Source organism: Silurus meridionalis, chromosome 2, assembly GCF_014805685.1.
Source record: "Silurus meridionalis isolate SWU-2019-XX chromosome 2, ASM1480568v1, whole genome shotgun sequence".
In the NCBI taxonomy this organism is placed as follows: domain Eukaryota; kingdom Metazoa; phylum Chordata; class Actinopteri; order Siluriformes; family Siluridae; genus Silurus; species Silurus meridionalis.
In genome coordinates, this window is record NC_060885.1 from 7,787,151 (window position 1) to 7,799,535 (window position 12,385).

The following is a 12,385-nucleotide window of genomic DNA, read 5'->3' on the forward strand; positions in this document are numbered from 1 at the left end:
AAAGTATTATTAAACACCAAAAATGGCAGGTAATAAACAAAAAAATTCTACATAATCACATTATCTTAATTTTTTAAATCTATGATTTAAATTATTTTTTTAAATAAACGTTTAAAGTTTAATTTCGTATGTTGTATGTTTCTTCCAAATTGATCAGTTTCCATAATAATAATAATAATAATAATAATAATAATAATAATTTATTTCGAACATTTCTGACATTTCTTTGGCACTTTATTTATAGGAAGCGTGCTTAACCGGAGTCGCTGAGTGATGACGTCAATGCACATGACCACATTTTCTGTTTATACCGGACTCCGGAAATAATTTCACAAATATCAGAGTAAAGTAGAAGAAGGGGTATGGAGCAATCGGTTTAGTGTTTTGTGGAAAAGGTAATGCCATATAAGATCTTGGGTTATTCTGATAATTGTGATTTTTTCATTTTGAAAGGAAGATGTATATAACGGTGTTGATGCTTTGAGCAAGTGTCCATTCATCAGCTGGAGATGTTCTGATCCATATGCAATTAACCCTGCAGTTCTCTCTCTCTCTCTCTCTCTCTCTCTCTCTCTCTCTCTCTCTCTTCATATATATATATATATATATATATATATATATATATATATATATATATATATATTGCAGATCATAATCATGGTATGTGCTTTTTGAGCATCATATTTTACATTTAGTCCCAATTTGCTCTTATAATTCCTCCACTCTTTTGGGAAGATGTTCTACTAGATTTTGGAGTAGTAAAGTCAGGTACTGATGTAAGTGAGGTGAGGAAGCCTGGGGTTTATCCTAAAGGTATTCAATAGGGTTGAGATCAGTACTCTAAAGCAGGAGATCCTCCACTCCAACCCATGTCAACCATGTCTTCGTGGAGTTTGCTTTGTGCACAGGGTCATTGTCATGCAGAAAAAGCTTTGTGTCTTCTAGTTTAAGTGAATGGAAAATGTAATGTTTTACTGCATCCAAAGACATTCTATACAATTGTGTGCCTTCAGCTTTGTGGTAACAGTCTGGGGAAGAACTACATTTGGCTGGAAAAGACAGGTGTCCCAATACCTTTTGTTTATATCATGTATATGTAAATATATGTAGAACATATATATAAAGGTTATAGCAGTGATAAATGGCCAGACACTGTTAAATAAGTACAACAAATACATAGATATAAATGCTATGGCAGTAAAAAATGTGCAGAAGCTGATGTATATACAACTGTACAGAAGATATACTGTATACAGTGTTTATACAGTGTTCTAACGGTGTTGTGTGGAGTTCAGTCGGGTGATGGTGGATGAAAAACGCTGCCCCTGAACTTGCTGGTTCTGGTGAATATGTTTCCTAATCTCCTTCTTGCTGGAAGGAGGTTAAACAGTTTGTGACTGCAATGTGAAGAGTCATTGATGATGTTTTGATGTGTTTATATATATATATATAATGAATTCTATTAAATAAAAGACTAAAGCATAGCTGTGTCGTAATGTCTTTGCTCCTCACAGTGTGTAGTATTGATCCTGGAATTGAAAGCCTGTTTTTGTTTTTCTTCTCTTTCTCCCAGTGTGCATTCTCTGACCTAAGGCAGTAACAAACAGATAGAACATGCAGCCCCTGACAGATGCCGAGCTCGGGGCTTTCACCTTTTTCGCATCCCCGCTTCCTCATGATGTTTGTGGCAGTAACGGTCTCCCCCTGACCCCCAACTCTATCAAGATCCTGGGCCGCTTCCAGATCCTTAAAACCATCACGCACCCAAGGCTGTGTCAGTACATCGACATTTCACGAGGAAAACATGGTATGACCTGTAAATATAGCATTAATGGTGATGTTAATGAGTGTCTTAAGAAATTCGGGTTCCTTTTGTGCTGGTTGGATCTTTAGCCATTAAATATACTACTTTCGTGTATACTGGTTAAGGTGCATGTATTAGACATACTGAACACTGCTCGAGTCTGTGGATAAAATTGTACACGATTTCTAGTGTTTGTGGAAAAAAAATAGTAATTCATGAGCCAAATATGGATGTGGTACAGTGGCATTACATTTTGCCCTCACTTGAACTAGGAGACACAAACCTGTTCCAGCATGTCAATACCCCTGTGCACAAACGCAGCTCCATGAAGATATGGTTTACATGGGTTGGAGTGGAAGAACTCCAACACCTTTGGAAGGCCTCCTCACCTCAACTACATCAGTACCTGATTTTTTCTGACACCCTTGTAGCAAAAATCTCTACAAGCACACACTATTTAGTGGATCTAGTGGAACATCATCTCAGAAGAGTGGAGGACATTATAACAGTAAATAGAGACTGAATGTGGACTGGAACATTTCTAATTTCCACACTGTAAACTGCATGTTTAGTTCCTGCCAAAGCATCAAAAAAACCTTTTTTTTTGGCGCTTTTCTGAGATAAACCTGTTTTTGTGTTTTGGATCTTCTCGCCTCCATAACCCAGAGCCTTAGATCACATGACTGGACATACTATTTCATGGAACCATCAATTATGCTACCTCAGTCAGGCTCTGGAGCAGAAAAGCATCCTCACAGCACTACTATACCACCACCATCTTTGATTAAATCTTATTATAGTGTGATCCTGTATTAGCATTTTTCCCCCTGTACACCAGATGTCCACAGATCATCATCCCAAAAGGCTTGTCATGGCGATTGAAAGACAAGTTTTTATGTTCTCTTGGTTAGCAGTGGCTTTCACATTGCAACTCTCTCATTTACACAATTTGTGCGTCATCTTTTTCTAATTGTAGGATCATGAAAGTTGAGTTCGCTGTTCTTTTTTGCCTCAGTCTTTTCCATTTTGAATATGGACAGCGGTAATTACACCGGGGTGTGTCTAGCCTAATTAAACCCAATAATAGAAAAAGAAAAGAAAAAAATAGCATTTTGTGTTGCATTGGCACGTAATTTCTATTTTAATGTGTTTTGAAACAAACAATTTACTATAGAAAACAATTAGAGGGGGCAAATACTTTTACATATTTTTCCCCCTTTGTATATAACTCAAGTATATTTTGTGACTTTTTTCTCCGTCACTGTGTTTGCAGAAAGACTCGTTGTTGTCGCTGAGCACTACGAACGCAGCCTCAAGGACCTTCTCAAACCAGTCAAACCCATCAGGTAAGTGAAAAGACACAAACCAAACGTTCATGGCACGTAATTTCTCGGTTTAATAAGTATTTAGTCTTTGCTAAAAAAAGCAAATATAATATTTGTATAATGTACAAACTTCTTTGCTGTAAATTATGCTGAGTTGACGGATTGTTTGCTGAACAGCTTGCACATTGAAATAAATCAGATGGATATCGTGAGATAAAAATGAAGCAGACTACTGTACCGTTTCAAACGTTGAGTTACATCCGAAAGAGCAAAACGAGCAACTGTAATTATTTTTAGATCCCCATGCTGAATCTAACCTACACAGATCAATTCTGTCTGACTTTTTACACACAACCATTACTATGAAATAGTAAAAAAAAAAAATGCAAGATGCTTATGCGCTCACATGTTATGCCATTGATGCCCAATAAAGAACAAAACAAAATATCTGACACACATCTTCTCTTTGTAGCTCCAGGTTGTTCAGACTTCCAGCTTGTCACACAGCATCCATTATTACATCACCCATAATCACTGAATTAGGCAAGGACCTGACCTTCTAACCCCTGACCTTCTAATCAGTAACCCATAGCTTTAAGCTTTGAGCTGCTCATCTCCTCAGGATTAAGTAGGTGCCTTTGCTGCCTGTATTGTTCATCAGTGAAGCAGACAGTAAATGTAGATCTAGAAATCTATCGACAGCCTTTCACTGTTCATCTGCTTATCTGTAAATTAGAAGTATAAGATTTCTGTGGTAAAATAGAACACAAAGGTTTGAAAAGTAGCGTTAATAGAAAATACTCAGCGACAGGGTGGCGTGAAACTCGCCCCCAGTGTGAAGCAGATCAGACTGATCCTTTTCCTATAAAACACTCCTCCCACCATCCCACTAACTGTTTAAACTCATTCAGTTTGGTTTATTCAGGCCAGTGGTCTCACTGATGCTTTATTGTTTTTACTAAATCGAAACATCCTACAGTTCGGCTCCACTTTGTACATTTTGTATATTCTTTCTCTAACTATAACTGTATGTAATCATTAATTCACAGCATATCCTAATATATCTTTATATATAGTACAGACCAAAAGTTTGGACACACCTTCTCATTCAAAGAGTTTCTTTATTTTCATGACTATGAAAATTGTAGATTCACACTGAAGGCATCAAAACTATGAATTAACACGTGGAATTATATATGGAATTATATACATAACAAAAAAGTGTGAAACAACTGAAAAATGTCATATTCTAGGTTCTTCAAAGTAGCCACCTTTTGCTTTGATTACTGCTTTGCACACTCTTGGCATTCTCTTGATGAGCTTCAAGAGGTAGTCACCTGAAATGGTCTTCCAACAGTCTTGAAGGAGTTCCCCGAGAGATGCATGGCACTTGTTGGCCCTTTTGCCTTCACTCTGCGGTCCAGCTCACCCCTAAACCATCTCGATTGGGTTCAGGTCCGGTGACTGTGGAGGCCAGGTCATCTGGCGCAGCACCCCATCACTCTCCTTCTTGGTCAAATAGCCCTTGATGCCTTCAGTGTGACTCTACAATTTTCATAGTCATGAAAATAAAGAAAACTCTTTTGAATGAGAAGGTGTGTCCAAACTTTTGGTCTGTACTGTATATATATATATATATATATATATATATATATATATATATATATATATATATATATATATATATTGCTATCTGTATATACACTGCATTTTGTACTTTATATATATATACACACACACACACACACACACACACACACACAATATTTAAGTATATGTTCTCAGTACTAAAAAAAAGTGAAACTTGGATATATTTTATAGTAGTCAATGTGCAGCTTGTGTAGCAGTAGAGATTTACTGTCCTCTAAAAAATAACTCCACATACAGCCGTTATTGTCAAAACAGCTGGCAAATCTGAATACACTCTAAATGATAACAGCTGTATGTCGTGTAACATGTCCTATTCATCATGTTCATGTTTTTGTCTGCTTGAAAGAACCATACAAATTTGTGTATCTTGTATTAGAGCAGTTAAAATGTAGTGCTTTGGGTACAATTCTCTCATACTGATCACTGGATGTTTAACACGGCACCTCATGGCAAAGACTCTCTGAGGATTTGAGAATTAGAATTGTTGCTCTCCACAAAGATGCCGAGGCTATAAGAAGATCGGTATCACCCTGAAACTGAGTTACAGTACAGCATGGCATCGTCACAGAAGAAAGCTTCCTCTGAAGCACCGTGATGTCATTATGGAGGAGTGGAAGAGGATCCCAGCAACAACCTGGTGAATTCTATACCCAGGAGGATTAAGGCAGTGCTACATTACAGTGGTGCTCACACAAAATATTGACACTTTGGACACAGTTTTGACATGTTTACTGAGGGTTGCCAGATATTTGTTGCCAGATATTTTGACAATAATGGCTATATATAAGTAATATATATTTGTGTGTGTGTGTGTGTGTGTGTGTGTGTGTGTGTTATATATAGTTTTCTTAGGTCAGAAGGGTGCACAAACCTTTGCACTCTTGAGCCTATTTCAGTTCACATATCTGTTACTGTCAGTGTACATGAAGTTTCTTAAAAGGATGCAAAAGTAAACCTTGAAACCACTTTTTACATTTTTTTGATCAACTGTATTGAAATTATACAGTTTTTTTATTTTAATTTTATTTACATGTGGGATGTTTTTTGTTTTGGATGGAGTTCTATAAATGTATCTTGTCAAGGTGGAGGTTTTACTTTAAGGCAATGTTCAAAATCAGTTCGTACATTTTGCTGTGAACAGTTTATTTTGTGCGCATCCCGAATAAGCGCTGCCGAACCAGAACATGTGCAGGCCATAATGAAAACTCACTGCCATGTGGCCAAAAGCATCTGGAATCATTCAGTGATTAAAGATGCTGTGTGAGAAGCTGGAAGTCTGTACAACCTGTAGCTACAAAAAGAAGAAGTGTGTCAGATATGTTGTGTCGCTCCTCATTGGGTATCAGTGGCATAAAGTGTTTTGCTTTTCATAGCTGCAGATTCTAGTTCTTTCGCATTCTAAGATGCATTTCTGCACAACACGGCTGCAGAGAGTGGTTTATTAAGTGTAAAGGTTTTATATAAAGTGAAAGTCTATGCTACATTATAGAGTATTTAAGACAAAAAAATGAACTATAGAATTTACAAAGAAGCCTGGAGAAAGAGGCAAAAAAAGGTCTACGCGTATGTTGTGTGTGTTCTAGTTCGGAGAAGGTCCTGCAGGTTGCTTATGAGGTGTTGGAGGGACTGGCATTTATTAACAGACACGGCCTGGTTCATCGAGCCCTCAGCCCTCATAATGTGCTCCTGGACTGTAAGGTACAATCACACACCATCGTAACTGTAAACACATCCATCAAATGTAACAATACTGATAGTTACTGTGTAATAATAGATTTAGAAAATAGTCAACTGGAAGACAGAAAGATAGATAGAAAAAAGACAAACTGACTGATCGATAGAGAGACAGATGGATAGACTGACACGGACAGACAGATAGATAGACAGACAGGCAGACACACTGATAGACAGAAAGACAGACAGACAAACTGACAGACAGACAGACAAACTGACTGATAGACACACAGACAGATGGATCGACTGACAGACAGACAGACAGACAGATGGATAGACAGACAAAGAAAGAAAGAGCGACAGACATACTGACTGATAGACACGCAGACAGACGGATCGACTGACACACAGACCGACAGATGGATAGACTGACACACAGACAGACAGGCAGTTCGAGAAACAGACAGAAAGAAAGACACACAAAAACAGACAGACAGACAAAGCATCAGAAACAAATCGATAGACAGACAGACAGATAGATAGAAGACAGACAGACAGACTGACTGATAGACAGACAGAAAGAAAGAAAGAAAGAAAGAAAGAAAGAAAGAAAGAAAGACAAACTGACAGACAGGCAGAGAGATAGACAATGTGACCAACTGACAGAAAGACAAATAGACAAAAGACAGAGAGATAGCTAGAAGACAAACAAACTGACTGACAGACAGACAGAAAAATAGAGAGAAGACAGACAAACAGATCGACAGAAAGACAGATCGACAGGTTGACAGAAAGATAGACAGATGGAGAACTGAAAATTTTGCCATAAACCTCTTTGTCTATGAAATCTGGCACAGTTAGGACACACATGGAGAAGAAAGAGAAGGGACGATTATTGAGGAAAGACTGAGAAAAAGCAGAACTGCGGCTCAGAAATGCAGAGGAAATGAAAAGCTATTAAAATTTTTATCTTGATACTGAACGAATAAAATCTTGAAACTGCTTAGTCCAAAGGTGAGGTTTAATTTTATGCAGCTTGTTCTAATGTGTTTTGGTTTTTATAGTAGCAATCAACACATGGATATATGTGGGGGATGACGTTTAACATTTTGGAATGAGACTTTAGTGGCAGTTCTTTGTAATGCTCAGAGGTAAAGCTGTAACCTTTTCAGTTTTCAGGATGAACTGCTTTCCAGCTTTCCTTAATATAATATGTGCTTTTTGAATACTCCATTCTACATGTAGTCCCCATTTCCTGTTATATTAATGTTCACTCTTCTGGGAAGATGTTCCAGTAGGTTTTGGAGTGTGCTTGTGGAGATTTGAGCTCATACATCTACATGGGTGTTAGTAAAGTCAGGTACTGATGTAGGTGAGGTGAGGAGGCCTGGGGTGCAGTCAGTGTTCACATTCATCCCAAAGATGTTCAATAGAGTTGAGGGCAGAGCTCTATAGATGTGTAAACCATATCTTCATGGAGCGGTGTGCATAGGCCCATCGCCATGCTGGGACTTTTGAATTTTACAGTTTGTTTTTACTCTCATTTAGTGGTTTACAGTCTGAGGTTTAGTTTAGTTCATTCATTGCTTTGCTGTTGATTTTCACTAGAAAAGTTCTAATTGGTTTATTTATTTATTTATTTTGGATGTTTCTAAGTTAAGAATATATTGATATTTTAGGTATAATATATTTAAATTGTTTAATTTTGTATTCTTTTTTACTTTTAATCAAAGTGCTGATATCTATTTAAGCACATGAAAATAAGCATAATTATTTACATAATTATTCAAAAAGGGTTTGTTTTGTTTTTTATGTACATTGTTCGGCCAAAATCTTTTATTTCTGGTGGATCACTAAGCACAACCGCAAGTGTTTTTAATTTACCAGATGTAGCTGAAAACCTACAGACTGATGGTATTCATCAATTACAAATCTTCATTTTTTTTTTGTATATGAAAATTTAAAATGTCTTTTTTTTTTTTTTTTTAATTCTCGAAGGATTACACAAAATTTAGCACTTAACCAGTTTCGGTCTATACACATATACAGACATATCAGTATAGACAGTTTTCATAAAAGGTTGTGAGCAAACTTAAAAAAATTGTCTCATTCTTTATAAAGACAAAATGTGCTAGAAATGTGCAGAAAAAAAGAACAAATCAGAGATTTTATTTACAATTAGGGACGGATTGGATTGTACAATTTATCCTATAAATTAATGAAAATATAATAAACTGATAATATTTAAACTTACTTAGTTATTTTAATAAATTGTGTATAAAACTGAAAATCATTTCTTGACATGTGTTTACTGAATGTACTGTATATAGTGTATAGTAGTGGTTTAAATATTTTTTCCTTAAAAAAAGTGCTCTTTAAAAAACAAAACAAAACAAAAACAGGAAATCAAGGAACACTAAGAAAATCAGAAAATCATGCGACCATCATTTGAAGCAAGAAAATCACTGAAATGTACAGATTTTGTATTTAACATAAATAAGCGTTATAATTCGAGAGGCCAGATGTTTTTGTGCTCGCCTGTTTTGATGGTGCATGTGTTGTTTTCATTGGCCTGCATCGATTCTTTCTTCACTCTATAAACAGGGAAAAGTAAAACTGGCCAACTTTGGTCTTTATTACATGACGGATCAAGGAGCAGATGTGGACTTCCCTATTGGGTGAGTGTGTTTTAAATTTTTTTCCCCTCCTTCTCTAATCCTTCTCAACATTATATTCCATTATAGTCGATTAAAAATACTTATTATATATATTTGTGTATTTTTTCTTTTTTAATCAAATCCTTTTCAAATTCCTATTATATATAAAAAAAAACACAAGGGAAAAGTTTCAAACCCCACACTCGATGCATCATGGCTGTGATTTGGGCCCGTCAGCATTTCGTGAAAGAAAAGATCAATGCGATGCGCAGTGCGGCGCATTCCATAATGAAATAAGATGGGCTAATATGAGATGCGTGTCATCACGGTCCATCTTCATTTTCATCAAAACCCGGGTCTCGGATATCAAAGCGAGCTTCCTCGTGGCCAGTCGTAAATAAGCGCAAGGCTCCGACTTGCCTGTTCGCCGGGGGGCCTGCATCCCTAATATCCGGCTGGAGATTGCCTTTTTCCACAGAAGAATGATGAACACAGAGTGCATACTTCTGACCAGGCATGTCCTTGTCTATTGGCTTTTGTGCAGCAACATCTGTCTCGAAAATTTAATAACGCTTATCTGTCTTCAAACTTTGATGCGGCAGCAGTGATTCACAGCGCCTGGGCTTATTGTGCACGCATGATGTGAACAATATGAGTTGGCTCATGTGCAGGCAGTGAGGCTCTGTTGTCTATGAATTTGAATTTTTTTGTATAAATATATTTATTGGACAGTATACACAGATTTCAGTCAGCACCTGTCTGTCTAACTTGTTTTTTCACCCCCTCCAATTTATGAAAAAACCCCGAAAAAGCACAGAAAACAAGTTGGAAACACTTTTAGTTTCCTATGATGAGTTTTTATAGTTCAGTTTATTACTGTAGGTACGAGTCGGAACGTCCCCTGAATCTGTAGGAAAGAATTTCAGCCAAAAATGTTCAGTGAAGTGCAACACTAAGCAAAACCCCAAGTGTTTTTGACTTATCAGAAGGAGATGAAAACATGTAGACGATATTAATCATTTGCAGTATTCTATTCTATTCTGTTTTAAAGCATAAAAAGTTTCCGAAATGTCCTTTTTTGGAAGCGTGCACACACTTTTAACTTCAACCTGTATCAGTCTATATACATAGCTGTTGTCTTAGATGATTTAGAAATATTTTTAATGAACATTGTTTTATATTTATTATGTTTATTATTACAGTTTAATTTAATACAGTTTATTTTGATTGAGCTGCTGCATGGAGCTGCATTGACTTTTGTTGTGTTTTGGGCAAATGTCCATATCCATAAGATTGACTGTTTAATTGTTGTATAGTGATCTTTATTGTGAAGCATTCTTGAGTTCAGGAACAGCACTATATAAATGAAATCTACGATTATTGTTATTATTATTATTATTATTATTATTATTATTATTATTATTATTATTATTATCATTATTATTATTATTAATTAGGCAGCACCTTTCTGTCTGGATTGCTTTTTCTTCTCATTTATTTATTTATTTATTTTGTAAGTTTATGACGACATATGAGTAAAGTCACCTGACACTTCAGAGCATTTTCTTTTTAATTAAATTCTTTTTACTTATCCATTTTTATCAGGGTGGTTTATTTATATATTTATCTCAAAAGATCCAATCATGTGCAAATATGCAAATACATGCAGTTTATTTGCATATGCAATTTGCATATTCATACACTTTGGCTAGTGACAAGGATTTTAATCCTCCCTTCATAAAACTATTCCTAATTCAAATAAAGCATATTATACGGATTTAGAGCTTAACTCTATTATTTCAACTCAATAAAATGTAAGTTTTTTGACAGAATTGGATGCCTGCCCTTAGACTTGCTTTTGTGTGGGATTCACGTGAATAGATTTTCTCTCAAAATAAAACGTGTCCGTCTTTGTTTCTATCGATCACAGGTGTAGCCCATAGAAATAGAGGGTAAACAGTATTCTTTTAATTCCCCTGATATTGACGTAATAATTAAAAATCTCTCTGCCTTTCTTCGTGTTTAGGTATCCATCTTACCTCGCTCCCGAAGTTATCGCCCAGGGCGTGTTCCAATCCACTGATCCCTCACTCAGCGAGGTCCCTCTGCCCTCAGGCCCCAAGTCAGACGTGTGGTCTCTTGGGGTGCTTCTGTTTGAGCTCTGTGCTGTATGACCCTTTTATTTTTCTTCTTTTTCTCTTTCTCAACTGTAGCCATGTTTTTTTATCCTAAAAGGAAAGCTGCTTTTCCTTTATCCATGTGCATTTCTCTGCTCTAACTAGCAATCAGGTACTTTTTTTTTTTAATGAGCCTAAATGTCATTTTCCGTTTCCCTAACAGGGCAGGCGGATTTTACAGAACATTGAAATTAGCCAGAGATTAAAGTTCATCATTACTTTAGGTAAGAACTCACCTAGTCTTTAATCCTTTTAATGTTCATTTTGTTTATATGCTACAACTTTTTACTTTGACCTAATAAAATATATAAATGTAAAGATTATTATTTTATTTTAGCATAAATTACAACTTTATACTCTTGGCATTTCTTTCTTTCTGACCTTGTGATGCAGTTTATTAGGATTTAGGTGCAGTGACTGGACAGGACATTTCATGATCGATATCACTCTAGCTGACTGTTTGCTCAGTAAATAATAATTAAAAACACTTAAAACAGAGGTTGGATATATGATTTGGGTCATTGTTGAAAGATTTATGATCACACTCTTGATGTCACCCAAATGAGGATGGGTTCCCCTTTTGAGTCTGGTTCCTCTCAAGGTTTCTTCCTCATTACATCTAAGGGAGTTTTTCCTTGCCACAGTCGCCACGGCTGCTCATCAGGGATAAATACACACCATTCACCTTGACTTGATTTCTGTAAAGCTGCTTTGAGACAATGTCTGTTGTGAAAAGCGCTATAGAAATAAACTTAACTTGACTTGATAAACTTGATTGTCTTGTTGTATGGTGAAGTCGGATTCAATGATTTGCAGTCCAGATGAAATTGCATGGTGTTGAAGTATGGCATGGGAGCCATGTTGGTTCCTTTCACCTCGAAAAAGTTTCCAACCTTTCCTGCTCTAAAACATCCCCAAAGCATTACACTTCTCTCCAGTTTCCCTGTTAGAGCCAGAAATATAAAATTTGGACTCATCTGTCCACAGAACTCCACAGAAATTCACTCATTTACTTTCCAATTTGTGTGTTTTTCTCTTTTAAATGAGTTTGTTGCATAGAAATAAAAAGGAACATGCATTTGTCAAAAAAAAAAAATC

At 36.2% G+C, this 12,385-nt stretch overlaps 1 protein-coding gene across 1 annotated transcript in view; it reads left to right on the plus strand.

Annotated features, from left to right (window-relative positions):
- Positions 1-12,385, plus strand: part of tbck (TBC1 domain containing kinase) — a 105,867-nt gene that overhangs the window by 3,866 nt on the left and 89,616 nt on the right. The window contains exons 2-8 of the mRNA XM_046868613.1: positions 245-395; positions 1,574-1,807; positions 3,078-3,150; positions 6,363-6,477; positions 9,058-9,131; positions 11,137-11,278; positions 11,451-11,511. Coding sequence (XP_046724569.1) covers positions 1,615-1,807; positions 3,078-3,150; positions 6,363-6,477; positions 9,058-9,131; positions 11,137-11,278; positions 11,451-11,511 — 658 coding nt within the window. The 5' untranslated portion in view covers positions 245-395; positions 1,574-1,614. The remainder of the gene's footprint in view (positions 1-244; positions 396-1,573; positions 1,808-3,077; positions 3,151-6,362; positions 6,478-9,057; positions 9,132-11,136; positions 11,279-11,450; positions 11,512-12,385) is intronic.